The sequence below is a fragment of the Podarcis muralis genome, chromosome 1, assembly GCF_964188315.1.
Source record: "Podarcis muralis chromosome 1, rPodMur119.hap1.1, whole genome shotgun sequence".
In the NCBI taxonomy this organism is placed as follows: domain Eukaryota; kingdom Metazoa; phylum Chordata; class Lepidosauria; order Squamata; family Lacertidae; genus Podarcis; species Podarcis muralis.
In genome coordinates this window covers 133,909,361-133,933,336 of record NC_135655.1, presented here as the reverse complement: position 1 = coordinate 133,933,336, position 23,976 = coordinate 133,909,361, and the positions used below count along the sequence as shown (strand labels likewise).

At 41.8% G+C, this 23,976-nt stretch overlaps 1 protein-coding gene across 8 annotated transcripts in view; it reads right to left on the bottom strand.

Annotated features, from left to right (window-relative positions):
• FN1 (fibronectin 1) overlaps positions 1 to 23,976 on the bottom strand; it is a 72,831-nt gene that overhangs the window by 25,703 nt on the left and 23,152 nt on the right. For 4 of the 8 annotated variants that reach the window (XM_028704602.2, XM_077919284.1, XM_077919289.1 and 1 more), the window contains exons 11-25: positions 23,833 to 23,961; positions 21,676 to 21,819; positions 18,034 to 18,155; positions 16,456 to 16,633; positions 14,943 to 15,119; positions 14,329 to 14,457; positions 14,120 to 14,209; positions 13,536 to 13,730; positions 12,874 to 13,146; positions 11,116 to 11,382; positions 7,380 to 7,474; positions 6,135 to 6,303; positions 4,909 to 4,995; positions 4,037 to 4,228; positions 903 to 1,175 (exon numbers count right to left, since the gene is read on the bottom strand). In XM_028704602.2, coding sequence (XP_028560435.2) covers positions 903 to 1,175; positions 4,037 to 4,228; positions 4,909 to 4,995; positions 6,135 to 6,303; positions 7,380 to 7,474; positions 11,116 to 11,382; positions 12,874 to 13,146; positions 13,536 to 13,730; positions 14,120 to 14,209; positions 14,329 to 14,457; positions 14,943 to 15,119; positions 16,456 to 16,633; positions 18,034 to 18,155; positions 21,676 to 21,819; positions 23,833 to 23,961 — 2,520 coding nt within the window. The remainder of the gene's footprint in view (positions 1 to 902; positions 1,176 to 4,036; positions 4,229 to 4,908; positions 4,996 to 6,134; positions 6,304 to 7,379; positions 7,475 to 11,115; positions 11,383 to 12,873; positions 13,147 to 13,535; positions 13,731 to 14,119; positions 14,210 to 14,328; positions 14,458 to 14,942; positions 15,120 to 16,455; positions 16,634 to 18,033; positions 18,156 to 21,675; positions 21,820 to 23,832; positions 23,962 to 23,976) is intronic. The other 4 variants (XM_077919299.1, XM_077919301.1, XM_077919302.1 and 1 more) reach the window with 1 other exon arrangement.

Here is a 23,976-nt window from a genome sequence, read left to right as displayed (position 1 = left end):
TACCTTTTTAAAAAAGAAAAAAGACAAGCAGTGAGTTCCTGCATTGTTGCCTTTTGCCTATGGATCTTGCAATCCATCTCAAATCAGAGAGGCCCAACGTGCTCCACAGCAGCTCAGAGACGGGGAAAGGCACCACTTCCATAACACTAACATGCATACAGAGGGGAGGATGGACAATAGCTGTGAAGTCTCTAGGACTCTACAACTACTTACATGGGAAAAGGTTATAAAGCCTTACCCAGCTAAGGTGAACATACTAGTCTTTCCATGCAAAACAAACTCCCAGGTCATTTTCTTTACATGCACTACAGAGGTTTCAAAGACTGCCATGCCTGTCACTAGCGTGATTGGAGGATGCCTTCATCCCCACAACATTTTGGGGGAATCACTTGAACACTTGGGCCACTAAATGAGGATTAGGACAATGGACTCCAAGATATTGCTTTTGTATTTGGATTATTCCATTTATCTCCACTGTGGCTAGGAAAACCAATGTGGATACATCACATGGGTTCTGAAACTTCTGAGATGTGGGTTCAAGCCCAGCTCAGATATGCACTGTGAAATGATAATAAAGCTGTGAGAAGAAATGTTAAAGAGAAATGTTTTCTATCCACAAAAACATTAGGAGATAGAATTGCAAAAGCCAAATAAATTATCATCCCCTGAGAATTTGGCAAGATTTGGAAACCTGCTATTGAGATGCAAGATGCAACCTCAAATTGGTGGAAAGACTAAAAGGAAATTATGTGTATAATACTGTATATCTGTTCCCATTGAACTTCCAAAAAATGTCCCCTGGCCACCTCTCCCTAAACAAAAGCAAGAGGCCCATTTCTCGTCCAAGCAGCTAGTGACAGCATGAAACAGTCCTCTCAACACAGGAGGTCTTCGACAATCACCAGTTTGCTGAGTCAGCGTAGCAGGGGCACTCTCTCCGCCATTAATGAGTGTGATTACGCTGATCTCATAATCAATGCCCGGCTCCAAGCCTGTGACCGTATAGTGTCCCTCTGAAGAGTCCACAAAATCTTCAGAAATGGGGACACTTTCTCCTGCTGCAGCTACTGTGATGCGGTAGCCAATAATGGTGGAGGCATTTAGTGGGGTCCACCTCAGGCCGATGCTTGTATCAGTTACGTCGACAAAGCTTAAGTCAGTGAGGTGGGGCACCTCTATTGTGTTACAGAGCAAAACAGGGAGCCAAAAACAAACGGAGGCAAAATACAAGAAGAAGGAAGAGAGAGAAAAAGCAGTGATCATCAGTGAATTCAGCAGTGAATTAAAAGTGAAGAACTAGCGAAGTAATTGTGGTGATATGTGATATTTCCCTACGAAAAACAAGTCCACCATTTACAACGTACAGCAATGGCTTAGATAGCTAAACGCTCTTACAATACCTGCAAAACATCTCTTCTGAATGTCATTAGAGATGTTCTGCAGGATTTGCAGCCGATTCTCATGAAACACTCTGCCAACAAATATGTTTTTAGGATGGAGCAAAATGGCACCTGCTCCAGCATATGTAAAACAACAGAGGAGCCCATCTCTGGGGGGCGGGGGGAATCAAATTGGCAGGAATTTGTGAGACCCTATCAACTAACGCTTGAGCCCCACAGTCTTAAAAGTTTGCTTCTCCAACTAACACATATGCTTGCCCGTACCAAGTTTTCCTTGGACAAATCATTAGTGGTTAATGACAGCTTGCCTGGGTTATACATGTTCCACACAGATAATCAGGTTCAGATTGTTTTGCCAGATGCAGTATTACTCGAAAGCAATTGCCTTGGTTAAATATTCTACTTTCAAGTAGGATTTATTAAGGTAACATCTCACGTGTCTTGAAACACTAAAGTGGGGAGGAAACAGTTTCTATGCGTCATGTGACAGACCAGAAGGCTGTGGACTTATGGGTGGGGGAAGTTGTCAACCAGTACACAACCGAGAAGACACTTTTAAAAAAGAGTGGCTAAGGATGGTGATCAAGTGGCTCAGACACTTTTAATGGATTCATTAGTGTGGCTGGGGAAACCCAGCCAGAAGGGCGGGGTATAAATAATAAATTATTATTATCGTAACAGGACTAATATTGCTTCTTTCATGCCTGCTTTTTTGACTTGCACTACAGACGTTCACTCCTATCAACCTCAGTATCTAACAAAGCCATTCTTTTCTGAGTGCAAACTTTTAGAAAGATCATAGCCTTGAAACATAATCCTACTCGGAGTTAATCCCACCAGGTAACTGTGTACAGTACAGCAGTCTGAAACATAAAACATGCCATCCTTACAGAATTGTCATTTGTGAAGTTAAAAATGGCAAAGGATTCTAGTCTAAGTAATGAATGAGACATGTTCCTTTACCTGACATTGTTTTCATGGGCTAATCATCCTGAAGCAAAATATTGATTTTGTACATACAACCCTACATATAGTATATATTACACAGCCTGGTGATTATTCAGCAGGTAATTTCTAAGGCGAAGTAACACTTATGAGCAACAGCTGTAGCAAAGCTGGTTGATAGATCACTCTAGGAATAGAGTCCTACCTCACTTTGTCTTTGAATGTAAGCACAGTTTTGAGGCGCTTACGTAAAATATGTTATGTGCTACTATACTATAGAGGGATGGGAAGGATGGGGAAAGGGACACAGCCTGTTTCAGGGCAAATGTGTGTTTTATGTTTTCTTTGGTGGGAGGAGTATACAATTCTTAAATCGATAAGGAATCTTTCAAAGGTGGTCTACATCTGGTGCAAAACATTGGTTTAATAATTTCAGAACCTTTTTCCATTCTGTTATGGAAAACCATTGAGCAGAACTGAAAAAGAAAGTATCAATTTTCTACCAAATAACCACTTATCTTTGTGGGATATGCTTACCATATCACCTGTAAAGAAAGCACTAAAGACATACAAAACGTTTTCCCCCAGTGCTTCTTTGTGTTAGAAAGTGGCATTGGGTTAAAGACCTGATTGTTGAATTAACTCAAACCAGGGTGTTAGTTGCCCATAGGAGCAAAGAGAGACTCAACAAGAGCACAGAAATGCCAAGCAGTGTTAATGGCAAGCATCTGTGAAACACAGGAGCTGGGAGCCATTGGGGTGGGGTGGGGATAAGACAAAATCCCATAATGACAGGTTTGGGGTTTTACGGCACTACAAGCACAAGGCTAGACTGAGACATCCCAGACCATCATCTTCTACAACAGAAGAAGGGCAGGGTGTACATTTTCAGTCATAACACATACTTCTGAGCATAAAAAAGAGCAAAGAGATACTTTTTCTTGGTCTATAGCTGCAATCATATGCACATTTACCTGTGAGCAAGTCTCACTGTTAATACAGTAGGGCTAACATCTGAGTAAACATAGATGAAAGCTTAATATTTTACTAGGGACCAATTGGATCAGCTTGCTCATTTTGTATTTCATGATATCTGGGATCAGCATGGCAACCGCTCAATATACAGACGGTGTGCTTGACTCTTCAGTGAGCTTATCCAGCAGCAGAGAACATTAGTCCTCCACCAGAATCTTTCTAAACCTCAAGCACTGTTGATTTTCAATGGGCAATGTCACCTGAACAAATAAGAACCTTATTTTCTAAGATATTCTTCACACCTCTGACCATTATTAACTGGCGCTTGATCTGATTTGATACAGCAACAGGGAAACCCACACAAAATGTAACATATGAATAAACCAAAATGTTTAGTGATCCATTTCCCCTGAGTCAGAGGCAGCGAATCCAAGGCCAGTCTGCTCACCACTCTCGTATACCTATGCAAAATAAGACAATAGTATAAAAACCATATGGAATGAGCAAGTATGTTTGCCTTGGTGTCCAGGGCTGTGATCCTAATTAGAAGTAAATCGCACTAAAATGAACAGGATTTATTTATGAATAAACATACACACAACCAATGAAAAATCTTCACTGAAAGATGTTCAGGTACGGCTTTCATAGGTACAGAAATTTATAGGACGGCTCCCTGTGAAATTTGTCAAATCTGCTGCTCAGTTTTTAGATTTTACCTTGTGTGATGGTTTCAAAGATGGGCGAGCTCTCCTGGTCATCTTTGACTGTGTAAACACTGACATTGTATTCCACTCCGGGACTCAGATTTTCAAAGGTGCAGGATGTCTGTTCAGCATCAACTTCTTCCTCCAGAGTGAAACCTTGTTGTCCATTTGTAGGGACAGTAGTAATTCTGTATCCAGTTACATCTAAAGCACAGCAGTAAAGGGCTTAGTTGGCACTTATACTGTACTTCCTTAAAACTAGACAGAAGCACAGCTATTTAAAGATGTGAAATGGTCTTAAAACCTGGAAATCTGACAGCAAGAAGGTCCCCTCCAATTGCCTGTGACACATAATTGTTTTCACAGAATGTGGGGCAAGTATGCAGCATTCTGATGTTTCCATTTGTTATGGACTTATAGAAATTGCAGGAATATATACTTTCAATATATTCCAATGAGATGTGCTTCATGAACGTACTGAGACACAGATCTATGGTGTGTTTCAATGTTAATTTTCCATTTTTCTCCTAAATACATTATTTTTAACACAAATCTTGTGAAAGAAAACCTTTCAAAGGTGTTTGATAGCTTTGAGGGAGGGCATTCACAAAGAAATGCAATACGTTGTAGAAGAGTTGCCATATTCTTACCCTCCTTGTTTTCTTAGTGGGCAGATTTCAGTGGTGCTATTCTTTTTCAATATGCCCTCCTTTCCCTCTGTACTAGAAATGACACTAAACAGATGTATCCAGTATCTGGTTAACAATGCCCAAAATGGCAGCTCATCTTGGTATACACCAAGGAAGTTAATGAGCAGAATTGCTGAGGATCTAGAGTGCTGCACAGTCCAAAGGGCAGTTCCTAGCCATGCACAACATAAATACCTGGAGAGGTGCTTCTCTCCCACGAGACAGTGAGGATTCCAGTTTTGGGGTTGGAATCAAGTTCCAAGTTGGTTGGTGGTGACAGAGCTGTAAGTAGTAAAATCATTGTTTTAAGATTTCACTAGATCGGCAACAGAAAGAGTTTTCAGTATTAGTTGCTTTTTTCAAAAATGAAACTCAACGTGACTTACAAAAAACATTAAAAACAATGATAAAACAGCCCAAACTACAAACATATAACATGTATAAATAGAATAGACTCAAACTCCACCCCACCACACTAAAAGAGAAGCAGGAAGTTAAGATCCAAAGGTATGGATAAACAAGAATGTTTTTGCCCGGCGCCTCAAAAGAGATCTTCCCTGGGAAGATCGTTTCATAAACAAGGGGCCACCACAGAAAAAGCCTATTCTCGCACTGCCACCCTCTGCACCTCCCTTGGAATGCAGGGCGCAGATTAGATTATGTGGGGAGAGACAGTCATTGAAGCATTGGGGTCCTAAACTGCATATGGCTTTAAAGGTAAAAACCAGCATTTTGAATTGGGCCAGTAAACCATCTGGCAGCCACTGCACACAGACCAGGATTAATGTTATGTGCTCAGACCATCATGAGCAACCTGGTTGCAGAATTCTCCAACATTTGCAGTTTCTGAAACATCTTCAAAGGCAGTCCCATTACACTAATCTACTGTAATCCATTACAGTAACCTAGAGGTTACCAGAGCAGAGACAACACAAATATATCTCTGTCCATATAGGGTAGGGGTCGTGGGGCCAGCAGCTGAAGCTGATGGAAGGCATTTTGCGCCACCAGAGCCACCTGGAAATATAAAACCTGAACATCAAAAGGTTCTTCCAAGAGCTATTCTTCCAACTCACACTATTTTCTCTGGGTCATGGACTGACCCCTGCTCTCTAAGCTAGCCATGACATGCTGTGGGCTACCAAAGTCCAGCAGCACCTCATGGCAGTCTGATACTTATGGGCTGGTCTGCTGGAGGTGTCAGGATGTACCAGGCCCAGGTTAGCCGGAAACAAGTCTTGTCTGTGGTAGGAATACACCTGTGCTACCCCCTCTTCCACTCAAGTCTCAAATCTGCCCGATTTATTTTACAAAGAAACCACTCCAAAATAATTCCACAAACTTCTGTGAGGGATAATGACTTTGGGATCTTTGGCCTAAAAAAGCAGTGTTTATTATGTGATACTTAAAATATGTCATACGTGTAACTATTGTCTTGGTGATGGGTGTGATCCTCTCTTGACCATCCATGAGTACTGTGATGGTGTAGTCGTAATGCACCCCAGGAGTCAGACCCGAGATGACAATGCTCCCAGACTCAGAGATGACCTCTCTTGGAGCTTCTCCACCTTGGCTTGGTCGCACACCCAACTGCGGTAGGAAAAGAATGAAGAATTATTCACAGCTAACAATGGCTGCTGTAGTATGTACTCCTGGGAAGAACACCAGTATAGCTTAATGTGGATGATCAAAACTATTAGGATTTGAATTCTGCAAATATATATGCATGGTGGAACCCGAGCTTCCTGAGAACTTCAGGCTTTCATTTCAGAAAAGCAGATACCTAGCCCTCAGCATTGCAGAGAAATCTTTTGAAATTGACAGGCACTTACTGTATAGTTGCTCATGCTAGAGCAGAGACTAAAGAAGGGAGGAAAAGGGAAAGAGTTCTGTGGCCTCAACAGCTTCCGGTTTCTCTGCTGACTCTCCATTCCTAGCATATTGCCTCTGCTCCCCCTTCTCCCTTGGCTTCTTAACCACTCTATCAAAAAAACCCACAACAACTCTATCTGCAACCAAATGAAATACCAAGTTTGGAAATGTTTAATTATTTCTATTAAGGAATTTTATGCGCTGTAGAATTGTTCATTCTGGGCTCAGAACTAAGAGTTTTCTTGAAACACAGCCTGGAACTTTTTTTTTTGTTTTGGCACAAGAACTACCAGAACTAAGAATGATTAACAACAAACATGAAATCTTATGCACGCTGGAGCAAGGTTCCCTTTTTGCACCAAGGCCGCCACATTAGCAGGATAACATATGCTAGGCAACATTTTCACAACTTCATTTCATCAGGATGCGTGTGTGTGTGTGTGTGATTTCTTGTTAATTTTTGCTTCTTTGTTAGCTGCTTAGGAGATTACATTCAAACCACTTTTAACTGTGGATTTTATAAGTTATAAACAAATGTTTGTAGCTGCTCCAGGAACCTTTGAACGAATGCCACCTCCTCTAACTTCTAATCTGTTACATCAGGCTTAAAACAAATGGCGTCCAGCCAGTGTATCAATTGCTACTCCAAGTTCTCAAATAGCCGTGAGCCATTAGTTGTAATAAGCCCCTTTGAACCAGGGGTCTTTCCCCCTGCTGAGGTAGATTGGTTTTCATGTCTGTTTAAGTGATACCTGAAGTACTGGTAGGGTGGGAATTTGTGGCTGTTTTCTTACCTTAAACCCAATTCTTGGAGCTGGTGTCCAGGTAATAACAATAGATGTTTCTGTCACTTCAGTGGTATAGTGAGGAACAGATCCTGAGGGCTGTACTGTAAGACGAAATCACAAAAAGAGCTCCCATTTAAACAACATCACGACACTTAGAGATGCCAGCTTGCCATGAACTGTATTTTATAGTTTGCCTCATATTGTAAGAGTGTCACATACAACATCTGTTGCTGTAATATTTTTATTTGTAGCATGGAATTTCCTTGGACTAGTTTAATTATTTAATTTGTCAGTCGCTTATCTTGCCCAGCGCAACCCAAAGCGACTTACAACCAAGCAACTAGTCAAACCCCGCATAGATACTGTACATTAAAACCAAAAAGAAAGAGAAATACATTAAAAACATCACACCCTAAAAAGCTGCAGATAATTAAAGGCCAAAGGCCTGCTTATAGAGGAAAGGTTTTGGCTGGTGCCTAAAGAGATATAATGCTGGAGCCAGCTGAGTTGGTTCCTATGGGGAGAGGCGGTCCTTGGACTATTGTGGTCCTGAGCTGCTTAAAGCTTTATAGGTCAAAAACCAGCACTTTGCGTTGGGCTCTGACACTGATTGGCAGCCAGTGCAGCCGGGCCAGGATTGGAGTTACAGTGGTACCTCGGGTTGCAGACGCTTCAGGTTACAGGTGCTTCAGGTTACAGACTCTGCTAACCCAGAAATAGTACCTTGGGTTAAGAACTTTACCTCAGGATGAGAACAGAAATCACGCACCAGCGATGGGAGGCCCCATTAGATAAAGTGGTACCTCACGTTAAAAATAGTTTCAGGTTAAGGACGGACCTCCGGAACAAATTAAGTTCTTAACCCGAGGTACCACTGTATATGCTCAAACCGTCCTGCCCGGTTAGCAACCAGGCCACTGAATTCTGCACCAACTGGAGTCTTCAGAGACAGTCCCAAAGTTTGCAGCGGGAGGTGGGCATTCTCACCAGGAAATTAGTCCTGTTTTAAAGAGTAGTCTACAAACTCTGTGGGCCTAATTCCAGAGAGTTGGACTCTAGTCCTGTGAGCTGGAACCCAAATTCCTACAAAGATGGTCTTTAAGCATACTATGTGGGTAACCAGAGAGGCATAGGAGCATATTCCATGCCCCCAGCAGTTATCTCTCCATGAGAAGGAAAGAGGGTTTAGCATTCCCTCAGCTCTTCCACAGGTTCATGGTGCAGTCAAGTAATTTGAGGCTCTGGGTTTGATGGTCTGGTGGTGGGCTCTTTAGACAGGAATGTGTACAAAATGTGAGAAGCCAGGTCTGCTATGTTTGAGAGTTGCCCTCATTTTGCTGAATGGGGGCCCAGGACTTCTACCCCCAAAGTCTTCCCGTCCTGATAGCAGCACAAGCTCTTTAGCAGGCTTTCCCAGAAGTCCTGAGATTCCTCCTCCTTGGCCTTCCTATCCCCACTTTGTTTTGCAACCATTATTACCATGCCTCCCACACCTCCTTTCTTTCCCAGGAGGAGGAGAGTTCTTGTGACAGCACAGGGAGGCAGCCATCCCAGAAGCTCAGTAGGCCAGGCTCAACTCTTTAGTACCAGGATAAAGAGTTTGCATTTCATCCCACCTCTTGCCTGCCAAAGCAGATTTAGTCATTGCCATAGTAACCAGGCTACTCTTCTTCCTGCCACCTGGTCCTCAGGGTCATAGGCTAACCAAAGGAGATGGTTCATTCCAACAAAACATGTTTACATGTATGAATGCATATGAACCCCAAACCAGCTCCTGGGTACAAAGCTGGAAGCAGCTGGCATAAGGCCTGAGCACTGTGCATTACTTCTGGTTTGCAAAGTAGAGGGATCTCATTATTTACATCAGCTTCAAAGTGAGTTCAAAGTACTACCCAGCAGAGAAAACAACACCGCATGGCTACCAAAACAACGGGTTCCCTTCCTCTGTAAACAAGTAAAATGTTGCCAATTTGGGATAAAAATCCCTAATTAACTGCCTCTGAAGGAATGTCTGCAAGACACACTGGCTGTTGTGTAGTAGCAACTTTAAGTATATACCCAAATGCACTTAATTAAATAGACTTAGGATGTGGCTCCAAAGTTAGGTCTGGTGAGCCAGCTGAGTTAGTATAAAAATGTAGCCAGCTGCCCAGGAATCAAAAGCTATATTAAAAGGACACCTATATACCAAGTGTGTCCATCTCTCCCACACAGATGACAGGGTGACAACTTCTAAAATCTGTCGCTGGTTCCTTCTGGTGAAAGCTTCACACCACATCTGAGTCACAGCCTGCTATCACTTCCAGCAGTGCTAGACCAGAATGACTCTACTGGGGGGGGGGGGGACTGGAAGCAATATTAGAGTATTAATAAGTATGTAATTTAGATCCTGGTTATAAGGCACATTTAACTTGGAACAGATACAAGCCAGCGGACAGCTAATAAAAAACCAAGGCAGCAGTTTTAAGATCAGGAAGTTTCTAAACCAAATATTCTAAAAGTCTGAACCAAATATGGCTCTTTTGTACATGTGCTATGTCATTGATCAACTCAGCTTTGGAATCAGCCTGCAGCTTTAGTCTCATCTCAAAACAAATTGCAGAGGCACCACCTACAGGTGACCAGCAGAGTCTACTCAGGTCTACATAACTTGTGACCCACCAAAACGAATGCAGCCTACAAGTCACATATTGTGGCATGCAAGTTGGCTCCAACAGTGCATCACCGCCAACCTGACCTTGCCACTTCCCTGCCTCAGCTTCATAAGATAAGCTGCAGCGATGCCTGCGTTGGGTGTGCTACTCTGACCCTCCACACTAGCCGCTGCTGGAGAAACCTATACCCATGCTTTGTTTTTGCAATGCCAGGAAGGCAACAAAACCAGGAGATTTACTGAGCCCCAGGTGAGCTGCTGTTGCATGGCCAATCTGCAATCATATTGCTGGATCACAAGCAGTTCTGATTGGCATTTTCAGTGAGGCACAATTTCCCTTGAAGAAATACAACAGGAATCATAGAACTGTAGCACTGGAATTGACCCCAAGGCTCATCTAGTCAAACTCCCTGCAATCTCAGCTAAAGCATCCATGACAGATGGCCATCCAACCATTAGTTCTGTCTATCACAGTAGAGTCAGGCAATTCACATAATGATTCTTGCACTTCAAGATGGCTTTTGGATCTTGTGGTAGAAATCTGCATTTCATCACGCAAGGTGGCAATATGTATCCAGCAAGATTGATCTTGCAGAGCTGTGGTCATCAGATTACTACAGGCTATGATATGAAACCAAAGCTTAGAACTCTCTCTTCAACTAACAGGTAAGTAATTCCCAAAACGTGTTAGGCAGAAGCTATGCTCCAAATACCAAGGAACGAAAGGGACCCTGTCCTACTCCTTTGCCTTTTGTACTGGCCACCTTAGCTACTGTTCTTAAGGAGGTTCCAGTGGAATACTCACATAAAGGAGTAAAAAATGGGCGGCAATTTCCAATGCTAATGGAAGGTGATCTGGTAGTATTAGGGCACAGGGAGGAGCTGGCAGATTTATTATTATTATACTCCACTGATGACAGCAGGTATCTCAGCACACACAGCTACAAACCTTACTACGTGTAACCTCACACAGCTTCATGTTCTATACTAATAAATTTTTCTTTCTTTCTTTTTTTAGACACAACCTCATCATAAGCCAGGGAAATATTAGGATAGCTGAAACAATATCCCAAACTGCTTCTTGCTTACAAGTTGTGAAGATTCCTGTTTCCGGGTTGCTTTGCTGGTCTCCTTTGATAGCCACTAGGGACACGGTGTACTCAGAGGCAGGCTGCAAGTTCCTCAGCTGGTATCTGGTGACTGAGGGCCCCACGGTGAACTCTTTGGGTTGCCCTCCTGTTGTGAGGCTCACAGCAAGCCGGTACCCTGCAATGCGGCTACGAGGGGGCCTCCATGTCACCAGCACAGTAGAGTCCGTCTCATTGACGAAACGCAGGTTAGTTGGGCCATCCAGTCCTAGAAAAGAAAGCCAAACAATCGTTTTACATCTTCTTAGGAAGTCATTGTTCTTCCCTCCTCCCTGCCTAAACTTATAGAGCAGGGCTTCACACAATAGTCGCTACTGCTACCACTAGTCAGTATTTATTTCATAACAGCGACCTCACATCTTATGCCAAAAGTTAAGATAAGAACAGATGAAAGACAGTGCTTCTTCACACAGTGGGACTTGCTCCCAGAGGAGGCAGTGATGGCCACCAATCTATGTGGCTTTAAAAGAGGATTATACAAATTCATGGTGGGTGGGGCTCTTGAAGACTGCTAGCCACAATGGCAGCAGTAATGCTTTAGAATACCAGTTGCTGAGGACCACTGGATGGGATGGTGCTCTCCTGCTCCAATCCTGCTCCCTGGTTTCCCACAGGCATATGGTTGGCCTCTGTAAGAACTGGATGCCATTGGCCTGACTCTTCTTAAGGTCTTATGAGCCACTGGAATCTGGGCTCTTATCCAAGTTGGCACCTGGATATTTAGAGGTATTTTAAAGGGGCGCAGGTACCTAATCTTCCTTCCTTGGGTTTGTTTCTTACATAAACACATACTGTGCCAACTATTGTACTGTTCCCCATATGCAGAATGTCTTCAGTTACAGCAATTAACAACCATGATCACAAAATCTACAGTTCTATCCCTTCATTGCATAGCAAAGAGGCAATACTTGTATGTTTCCAAAACTTTTAAAATAAGTTGTGATTATATATGTTTGTTGTACAGATGAAAAGGAAAGATCCATAGATTTCATAAGCAAGTATTCAATTGGTCTGAAGGACTAGTTATCTTGAAGGACTGTGGGGGGGGGATTCTTCACTGGGAAATCTTATCTGTTCTCTTTTCCCATATATTTCAATTATAGCACAGGATTTATGTGAATGTTTTTCAAAATGTGGTTTAGATGAAGCAATTCTGGTCATGATCATAATGAATGGAAAGCACAGTTGCAGACACCTGTTACCAGCTCAAGCCATGCCTATTAAGAATAGCTGTATTCAGCACTACTACATTTGGGATCTGGTCCATCAGTGCCCTCAAAATACACAATTTTAAAACTGTATCACAATGACAGCACAGTAGATTGCTATTTTGCTTTACCCTGACAAGATCATGTTGACATTCTGCATTAATACGTGTTTTGAGTTTTACAAAGACAGTGGCTGTGACCAAGAATCCTTCACTAAAGATTAGGTGTGAGTGCCTATGTATGCGCCCAATATTTAATTCAACAGTCTCCACCACCAACTCATGGTCTCAAAAAAAGGAAGTCTGAAGTTCAGTCGGAAGGAACTCCTGAACCAGAAAAGCAGCTTTTGATAAAGAAATTCTCTTGCTGAACTATCCTGGCCACTAACGTCCACATTTCTAATTGTAAATAAATATTTGTGAAATATTGAGATTTCTGGCAGGATGAGGTTGGAACAAATATATAAACATAGTTAAAGGAAATCTACTTACTGGTTGTTTGTTCTCCAGTCAGTGGCTCACTTTCTGTGCCTTGTCCGAGGGCATAGACCTTGAAAACATAGGTTGTTCCAGGCAAAAGCTCTGTGACCTCAGCAAACGAATACCTAGTAACGGGCAGCCTCTGACCATGTTCACCAGGGCGGTTAACTGGGATCACTTCTACGCGATAGCCGGTCACAGCACTTTCAGGGGGGGTCCACATGATGGTGACTTTGACATCTGTGACTTCCACAAACTGCAAATCCTTGGGTGAAGGAATCACACCTAGCCAGAAAGATGCACAGAGCACACCCCTTACTGAACTGCAAAGTGACTGCAATGACAAGGAGGGGGGCTAACCTGGACTCCATAGTACAACTGCCCTTTTCATGCTGCCACATTTTGAAAGTAGCTGCCAGGTGGGAATGGTTTAAATGTAACCAAAACTAAGTAAAAAGAATGCCCATTACATCCCACTACCATATCATAGAGGAATTGATGTTCCCTTTTCCAACGTCCCTCAAAAGTCCTTCCCATTGTGTCACTCAAGAAAACCAATCAGCTTCTGGTGGAGTTGGATGAATCCAGGAAGTCCTGTTCCTCTTTCACATTTGGAGGGTGGTATAGCTTTGGAGGGACATAGGGAAGAGCAGTGGAAATATAGTAGGCACTACCTTCCTGTGGTGCTCCTGTAGTTGTCTTCTGGATGAAAATAGGAGAGCTCTCCTGATTCTCTTCCACAGCATAGATGCTAATATTGTATTGGACACCAGGCATCAAGTCACTGAGCGTCACCGAGGTAGCAGACTCTGGTAGGTTGAGTTCTGTACTGCTGCCTTCCACAGATGGAGTATAGACAATTCGGTACCCTAAGGTAGCCAGAAATGCATGGTTAGCCCATGGCACAGAAACAAAACCAAATGGGAAACATCTGCTCATCCCTATGTTGAATTAGCCACCGTTATTATTCAAGCCTTTATTTGATCCTGCACATTTCAGAAACTGAGGACTAGTGAGCCTGCATAAATTAAAATTTAGGAGGACTATAACATTATGAATCACAATACTTCAGAGCCCTCTGTTTTTATTAGACAGGCAGCAGGATTGATAGTCATCTCCTGCATGCCTGAAATATAAACTTTTTGGTGTATAAAGAGTTTAGTCCTCGGCTATATTGCCATGTGTTTGCCTCTCTTACAACTGAAGGAAAACAAAATGCACCAAAATTTAAAAACCAAGACAAGTAAATGAGCCAGACCTGTGATTGGAGCTTCTGGTCTGTTCCAGCTCACGACTATTGAAGTGTCATCAACCTTTTCCACATGGTGCTCAGGAGGAGCATCAGGTGCTGTTTAACGAGAGAGAGAAATATGAAAGTCCAATGGCACAAAGTGACCAGCTTCAAAGGGAAAACATGGTGGCCTGGTGTGTGTCTTTCCTTGCCAAATATTGTGTGGTCCAACATACCCGTTGTCTGTGTGGTGGACAGAATTAAATCCTGCTCTCCCTCTTCTGAGACCTCATAGACCTTGACGATGTAATTGCGACCCGGAAGTAAGTTGGAGATACTAACTGAATTGACTGTACTTGGAAGCTCTTTAAAAAGAACAAATGAAAAACAGGGAATGTTAGTTATGTGCAAACAAACAACCAGGATTCTAGTGCTACAATCCCATGCACATACTTTGGTGTAAACCCCAGTGAATTCAGCAGGAATTCTTTTGAAGAAAACATGTATCAGATTGGACTGCACTGGGCACTTCTGAAAACTCCAGAAACCTGGAGTGAAACTCACTTGGCAAGAAATTAAGAGGCATGATCTGCCTGAATGAAATCTCCATACACAATTGTATGCAGTTTCAGAAAATTCTAAATAATTCATATATCTATAATTATGAGACTTAGATTTTTCAATAGCAGAACGAAAGTTAGGCAGCAATCCTTAACATAGCTGGGAATTCAAAGGGACTTACTTTTGAGTAGACATGACTATGAGGATAACCATACTAGATAAGCTTTATAGGCTGAAATGAAATTAACCCTATTTATGTCATCTGCGACTGATGCTCATTCAATCTTACCCAAGTACTTGGGCTCATCCCCATCTTCACTCAGTTCATATTCCACACGGAATCCGGAGACAGTGTCTGAAGCAGAAACCCAGGAAACCACAAAACTATTGGCTGTAATTTCTGTGATGGATTCCGAGATAGAAACCACAGAAGGAAGTGCTGTTGTTTCTCCTACCACATGAGTACCTGCAAAGCAAAAGTAATATATAAGCAATAGTTTCATGGAAGGAAAGACAGGAGAAATCAAGAGCTATTGCCTTACATAGGCTTCGATTTTATGCAAAAGTATGTTTTAATACAGACTTTAAATGCTTTTTTTATTTTTGTTAATTAAATTATGAGTTAAAACTGATAGCAAAAGGGCTGAACAAAGGGGTGATTTGGGGGTGTTTCTCCCCTCCTGAATGAAACCATGACATCAATAAGCCCTTGCAACTTGGGGTGGGGTGTTCTTGGCTGGCTCCCTGACGGCAGAACACTCAAGGCCTCTGGGTTGGTGTTGTTGTTAAAGCACAGCATTAGATTTTTTTATATATATAAAAAAAAGTTTGAAGCTTCATTTATAAATCCTACATAGTTCTTTTAGCAAAAAACTGCAAAACCCCAGAGCTCTTGAGATGTCCATGGGCAGCATTCTAGGCAGCCTCACATTGCAAGGACAACGGAAGACACAAGCATGCACTGGAAAGGGAAGATCAAAGGGAAGCTATAAATTTTAAGATGTACAAGCAAATATGCATACCACTTGGCGACCTCTTACTTTAAGGTAAGAAAGACCAGGAAAACAAATACCCCCTGCACCCCTCCACATAATAAGATATTATGGTGGAAAGTGGATCACTTTGACTTCACCCACAAAAAAGCCCTGCATTTGCTTGTTTGCAATTTGGCAGGTTTAATCCATTGTGGAGGAGCTTGTGTGCCTATGAATCTCTTCCACTTTAGCAAAAAGGTGAAAACTTTACAGCCATTTTTAGATTCCCCATCATAGTGAATGGCGAACACAGAGGTTTGTTTTATACGGAGGGTCTCAGAACCTGAAACAGATCAAAGTAGGGCTGGGCACACACACACACACACACACACACACGAGTGCTATATCAGTATATCACAATGTTATACCAGTGATATGTGTCACAATGTTGAAAACCAGATATCACCCAGCCCTAGATCAAAGCAGAGAAAGCACAGAGTGACAGGGAAGCAGACTGGTATTTTTTAAAAAATGCACAGAGACAAGGTGAAATATGAAGCTACTGGATACTGTTCTATGCCATTGGTATAAGAAATATTATGGCCAACATTACTATAGAACAAAGGCTGGCCGTGTGTTAGCAACACAGCAACTATCAGAAGTTCAGATATATGCCTGTCACCTGTTTCAAGACTGAAATACATTAAAGTGAATACTACCAGCACTGCAAACCAAATTTCTTTATTATTATTATTTATTGAATTTGTATACCGCCCTGTACCTGGACGTTAGCATCTGTCTGTCTTGGGAGAATGAAATAATACTTACTTGAAATAGCTGTGGTGCTAGAGGTGGTAAATTCAAAACGGGTGACCTCTCTCTGGCCATAGTGCTGAACACTAATAAGCTGCCCCTCATAAACGATACCAGGTTTCAGGCCTGAGATAGTGTAAGAATTATAATAGCCTGGGATGGTGGCCTCTTTCCATTTCACTCTAGAATTTTTCTAAAGGAGCAAAACACAGAGGATATTAGGACAGGAATATGACAACAGAAGAAGTCTGTGTGTTTCCTTCATTATGAGGAAGATTCTCATTTGCATCCATTTCTAAATATCATCTGCATTTCCTTTATGGGACAATGATATGGAAGGAACACAGAAGAAAAGCTTCTTTCAACATGTACCTCATGGACCAAGCCATATTTTGAAGAGCAAGTGACACGGGCACCATTTTGAATGCATGGTTTGTGATATATCCACTGCAGTTCACACATGTCATGGGAGCCGGTCCAAAGACTTCAGTGAAAAGGAGGAATGTACCGTAAACCAACTAAACAAAAAACCAAACCAAACAGATCCTAATAGTTCATATATGGCTTATTCTTTTCCTCATGGTGCATATTCCATCCCTAAATTGGCCAGAGAACAATGTACGCAAGGCTCCTGCGGTTTGTTTGTAGGAGAGGAAATTGCGTAGTTTTAGCTTGTGTGACAAGCAACACCTGCCAAAACTCTCTTCAGTGCAACTATTAAATGTGCAGGAGCACATGCCCTCTTCTTCATTTGGTCCCCAAAGAGTCTTTAGCAATCTCTTTCATTAGAAGGCTGGATCTTTTGAAGTGCCTCTATGTAACCCCTTGGAGGCCTGACGTGCAACGCATCCATTAACTGCTGCATGTTTGCTATTGCAGCAGGAGTGAGGTGAAGCAAGGAACCACTAGACTTCCATCTGACCCCATGAAGCTGGTGGCTCTACCCCAACTCCCCCGACTGAGCCACTCATTGCCAAATACATGATATTTGGGACACTTTGCTTGTTTCCAAGACCTAATCCCTGCCTCCCTTGGCAGCTACTTTGACACCATTCTTTTCATCTCAAAAAAGGTTCCTTCTTCGCTATACAACCCAGACTAATTATGGGTCATTGGGTGGATGTGATGGCACAGTACCACTTAGCCAATCAGATTTAGCTGCAATTCTTGACTTTGCTTGAAATGACGGAAAGGAACATATTCCTGTAACTATGGCAATGACACCACTGCCATTTTTACTGACTTCTGCTTAGGAAGCATCAGCCCAGTGATCACAGCAATGGAAAAGGCTCCCCTGTCTACCATGAACATTTTCACCAGTGCCCACAGTCCTCCACGCAAAATCCAGCTGCAAAATTGAGGATGGGTGTTTTAACCCAGCTCACCCTCTTCGTTTAGTCTAGGCCACCAACCTCAGCACACTTACAGAATATATAGATTGTTAAGTACTGAAATGAATTAAGCCTCAAGAGTAAAAATTACTTCTATTGTATTGCCATGGTAGATTGCAATAACAAATTTCCATCTGCTTGCAAGACTTCTAGATTCCTGGGACTAAGAAAAAGTTGTTCTACAAATGAAACATGCGCTTACTGGTTTCCATCGGATGATGTACTTGGAAATGTGAGAGGATTCAGGTGCAACCCACTGGACAGGATGAGAATCAGGATTAATTGGGACATCTGTGATAATAACTTGGACAGGGCCAGTAGAACCTAAAATATAATTTTTTCCATTAATTTACTTGCAGCTACATCTATGCATCTTTTTCAAGTAAATTTATTTTCATATTTCCCTCCTGTCTCCAATAATCATAACCCACCTACATTGTACAGTAATATAAGGATTGTGTTCAACTTTTTTTTCCTTTTTGGCAAAACACAACACAATCTTCAAGAGTTACTGGATTTTTCCATGTATAACACGACCCCTATTTTGGGGGACTTAAATTTATGAAAATGAGGGAAGATGACCCCCGTGTATAAGATGATCCCTGTTTTTTAACATTCTTTTGGAGTAAAAAACCCTATACATGGAAAAGTATGGTATTCTTATGGTGGGATTCACCAGGAAATGAAATGTGGAAGCAGGTAATATATACAAGTTTTTGTGATGTTGGCACATCACAAAAGGAGTGTGATATGGCTGCTGCATTACACATGCAAGGGCTTTCCAAATGTATTGCATTAATTTCCAAATCAACTCACACTCAGAACTTATTGGTTCCCCTTTTCCCTCTTTTATGCTCATAACAACAGGTGAGGTAGGTCAGGCTGAGAGTTAGTGATTTGCCAGGTCACCTACGAGCATAAAAAGTTATTAAATTCACAGCCCCTGTTTTTCATTTTATTGATGCTCAACTCATTTTAACCTTCAGTTTGTTTGTTTTGTACCACCTGCATCAAATTTCCAGTTAAATGCTGATTCAGTACAGCTTCTGAATGAGTATATGGTGTTTAGTGAGCAAGACTTAAATCCCCACAGCACATCAGCAAGGAACTGTCTGGCTCTGTGGAAACCTCTGTTATTTTAGCAATTAAATTCTTCCTTTTAAAGAAGTTTCCCTTTGCAAACTTGTTTGGACAACTGTACAGCATACATACCTGTGGAAACTTTTAAAAGCTTCAATAAAAACAAGCCCCCTCCCATGCTGGGGCTAGCTTTGAAATGGTCTCAACTGCCAAAGAGATACTCAGGAACTTGGTTGTTTGATTTACCCCCACATTTTCCATCCATCGTGTATCTAAGAAGAGGCCTTGGCTACTATTCTGAGGGTACACATATTTCACATAACTCCTTGAGATGGGTTGTTGTAACAGTCGCACAAGAATACCGGGACTCAATTATAGCTGCAAAAGCCAACCAGAGGAACCTGAGGACTTGTGTTTTCATTTCACATGCCTCAAGATGTACTATTTGTCTCAACAGAATACTATCACTTTGGAGTAGTGACACTCATGCAGGCCACACTCCACCTCATGTTCTATGCCCTGAGTCTCACAGCTCAACCAGCCCCAAAATAAGTCTTGCTATTTTCAGGGGTGCTATCTCAGAATTGTTATCCTGAGGTAATAGAACACTGCCTACAGGAACAAGGAATCCCAGGGTGTTTCAGCCCTGAATGCATGCTGACCCTCCAGAGTCAACATTCTTGTTCCTCTGGTGAACTGTGAATCCCACAAAGTATACTTTGTCACAAAGAAGGCCTAATCTAAGAAAATCAGTCCTTAATTTTCCATCTACTACTGCCCCTCAAAGAATGTTAACTGGCAGCAGTCATGGGAAGAGTCAAATCCAGTTCTCCAGCTTCCTGTGGGAACCATCTTCCATGTGAACAGTTGTAGGAATTGTTTTGTGCAACATTGTTAACTGCCTTGAACATGCCAATGGAAAAGCAGGATATTAACTCAACAGATAAATAGCCTTGAGTGGGGCTGTGAAATTGGTCTGGGCTGCATCTCATTCAACATTTACTGTTCCCATCTCAGGACAAAACACACATATTTTGCAACAGGTGGACAATAGTGCATGCATGTTTAAATGTATGCCACTTTCTACTACAAAATTCATAAAAATGGAACCCAGTTCTTTCCTGATAACTACTTACTTTTCCCAAGAAAAGTTTGTGTTACTATGCCATTCTCAGCTGGTGCAAGTTATGTGTACTCAGTTATCTATACAAGAGAACAAAATGTACTTCCTTCTTCAACCTCTTGGACATTCCCTTGAATAAACAAATTAGAAGCTCCAACAAAATTATGGACTATTATCTCAGAAGAATGATTATAAACCATTCCAAAATTGTAATGGACTATTAAGGAAGGAAGGCAAGGTGGAAAAAAGGTCCTTAATTTTCCATCTACTACTGCCCCTCAAAGAATGTTGAGCTGGGAATGTTTTCCCCCACAATACTGGAGTTCCATATTGCTTAAGGAAGGGAGCCATCCACTTAGTAGGCAACATCTTACCTTCCACTTCGAGCACATACTAGCTCTGGATGGTTTGGGTCAGCACATGATAAGCACATGATGAATGGAAACCCTGCCTTGCAGTGATAGGATTTAACTACCTTTTAGAACTTTCTGGCCATATAATCCGGCAGCCAAGTTCACTGACCCACAGCAAAGCAAGACAGCAAGACTGTCTAGGTCTCCCCCTAACAAAATACTATATATTCATCACTGATTCAGCCTGGAACAGAGGTTTCTTTTGTTCCTTCATCTTCAATGGCATAGGATATGCAACTATGATTGAGTTACACACAAGTCTTCAGACAGAGCTCCAGTCCAACCTCAAACCCTGTCTAATCCTATATCAGCAAAAAATCGGGAAGAAAAAAGACACACTTCCCAAAGCAAGTCTTGCAATTCCCGGGCTATAATCCCAGAATCAATATGCGGAAGCAATAAACTCCTGCTTACTCACAAGTTATTTATTTTATGGGATAACTAGGCCACCACCTACCATTAGGCACTGTTATGCTCATCCATAAATTTAAAAGCTAGTAAAAACAAAGCTGCAAATGCAGTTTGAAAGCCCAAAGGTCAACTCAGCAGCCTCTCTTATCAATGTATGCGCATAAGGCTGGAGCTGAACAAACAAACTCGTATCAACCACATCTATGCAAAATTCCTGGAACTGGATGATCAGGACAGTTCAAACATTTTGTTCAGAAAGCTGGTCATGCCAGGTACTAAAAGCTATCATCCTTGCCGCGAAGCTGTTAGAAGCATAGAAGCAGCCCCACCAGGAGAAAAAAAGTATCTAACAGTGAGCTTCAAAATCCATTAAAAAAAAAATCAGTCTGGACAGCTAAAAGAAGAAAAGGTGTGTGCAAGTAAAGAGTAACCATTGCCCTGAAAATCAATATGGTGAAGAGGCAGCTGGAAGGATGCTAAAATGATAATAATTTAAAAATCACAATGTGAATAGTATAGAGACCCAAATGTACAATTCAATGGAAATAACATTAAACACATGCAGGTTTGATTCTTGTAATTCATGGGACACATGTTTTGGACCTGATTACTTTCTAACTTCTCTCTCTTACATTAAAAATGTGATCAAAACCATAAAAGATAAGATTCTTAGGAAACAGGATTCTCTGCAAGAGAAAAGGGTCTTATGCAAAGTTCTGCTCACATGGAATCACTGAAAACAAGAAAACATGCTCAAAGGATACATACTGGATCCTTTAAAAAACAACAACCGATTGTTCATCCCACAGCTTCTTACCTGTGTATGCAGTCAAAGGCTGGCAGTGCCACTCTCCAATGCCACGGCCATAACAGTAGCACTGATATCTGACACCATGAACGTGCTTCTCCCACGAATCCCCAATCTGGTAAAAGGTCTGGCTTTCAGAATCTTGGCACTGGTCTGGAAGCAGAAAACCAAGTGGGGAATGTGTGGTTATTTCAGAGAAATTTCAAGTGTGGGGTTCTTCAGGCTTACAGACTCGACACTCCTGTTTCCACATTTCCATGTGGCCCTTTGAAATTCCCATATCCCCCCCCCCCAACTTGCCTGTGCTCTTCACAAGAAGTGGGGTTTCAAAGTGGGCCCAGCTGGGGCTTCCCCATCTGTTGCAAATAGCATAGCCTTGGCATGTCTTTTAGAGGGGCAACCCATCAGGATCCATTTCTCACCTGAGTCACTGGCCCAGGGTTGGAACCTGATCACCAGCAGGTTCCTGTGCCTGAATGGAAGGAATTCCATTCAAAACCTTGCTCCTTCCCACCTATTAAGGGAAAGTCACATGCCCAAGGCCAGATAGAAAGACTACAGCAGAGAACCCTTCAACACAACCATCACACAACTTATCATTATTAATTCTATCATGCAGACTGAAAACTAAAGCTGAGAGGAAAGGATTTAGTCAAGGAGTCTGTGGCTTTCTGATGTAATGCCTGATAAGTAGGACACATGTGCCATAAATAATTGTGTAGAAGGGAATCGTTTCGGTGGGAGCAGATTTACTCGTATTTCTCTAGGATTCTATTATGAAAATGTGAAAACAGCAAATAGTGCTTTTGGGGTACGTGACAAATATACATCCCATTTGTATCTCCACCAATGGCCAAAATTTGCTTTCTTTTAAATTCAGTTCTGCTTCTGCTGATAACATGAAATAGCAAAATTTCAATGTATTTTAGGGATGTAGAATCATGCCATTTCAATATTTAGATCTTTGTATTCTCTTATTCACTGTCCCTGTAATTCTAAACTATACTATTAGGAGCAGAGTTTTAAGTGGAGAGTAGATTCTGAAATTCCAGAATACTTAAATGAGCCTTAATCATGTTGCTTCACATTTATCTTAGTGCATTGCAGATGGGAGCTTTATTAATAAGTTTTACTAGGTGCTAACTGCAGCAATTTTCCCCAAAAAATGCATGGCAAAGATGGAAACAGCCCATTTTACAGAACTTTCTAACTCATTTTCAAACAAAACTCCCTTTCCCCCAAGGAGCCATTTGTAACAGCCTCACATTTACTAAGCTGCAGAATGTGGTTCAGTAAACCTGCACAGATCTATTTTAAATGAAGAAGAACTTAACCACTAGGACCTTATAAATGCTTGCCAGGAAAAACATTAAGGCTCCCCAGGGATTAAATAATCAGCTATCAAACACCCAGGCCTAAACATGCAAACAAAATTAGGAATGTTTTTTTGGTCAGAAAACAGCCATGTGTTCATTCTTAGAAATAGTCTTAGCTATGACCAGGTTCAAGAGTGCTGTTCACACAATTCAAATCTTCATTAGTCCTAGCAGAGTACAGTCAGCCAAGTAAAACAGGCTTAGCCTCAGGTAAGATAATATTTGCTAGAACTGGCTTTGAAGCTTTTGGTTCAAGAGACTAGAAAAACTTCATGGTGAAAGTTTCAAACTGTGTTCCCATATGAGGAGAGGCTATGCTATTTTGGGGCTTTCTAGTTTGGAGAAAGGTGAGTAAGAGGGTGGATCGGGTCAAAGAGAAACCGAAGTCATCTCAAAACGTTCATGGGAGTAGTTTTAAAAATTATTCCAATTTGCATCTTTGAAAATTAAATGCTATGGCCCCAATTCATGGGCAAGCAGGGAGATTTGCGTATACTACAGGCTTATAAGCAACCTACATTCAAATGCTGTGAAGAGGTGGTATATACTAGTTACATTAGCAAAGTTTTAGGTAGGCAGTATTTGGTAACAGATTTTTGTAATAGTTTTACAGAGAATGCAGCCTTTAAAAGATGGCATGATCTGACTTTTAACATAGCTTCACTCATTTATTATCATACCTGCTATCAAACTGGGGTTTGGCAAAAGCCTTACTGTTCATTAAGTGCTTCTCCTTCCCCCTCTCTCTGGCTCTCGATATTTCAGGAAGTTCAGTTGAGAATGGACTTACCCACAGGATCACATTTCCATCTTCCCCGACCTTGACCAAAGCATGTACAGTTCAACATGTGTCCTTCCTCATGGCGTTTGTGGAAGGTCTGGTTTACATCATAGGTGACCCCATCAACTATACACTGGTCTGTTTTAAGATACA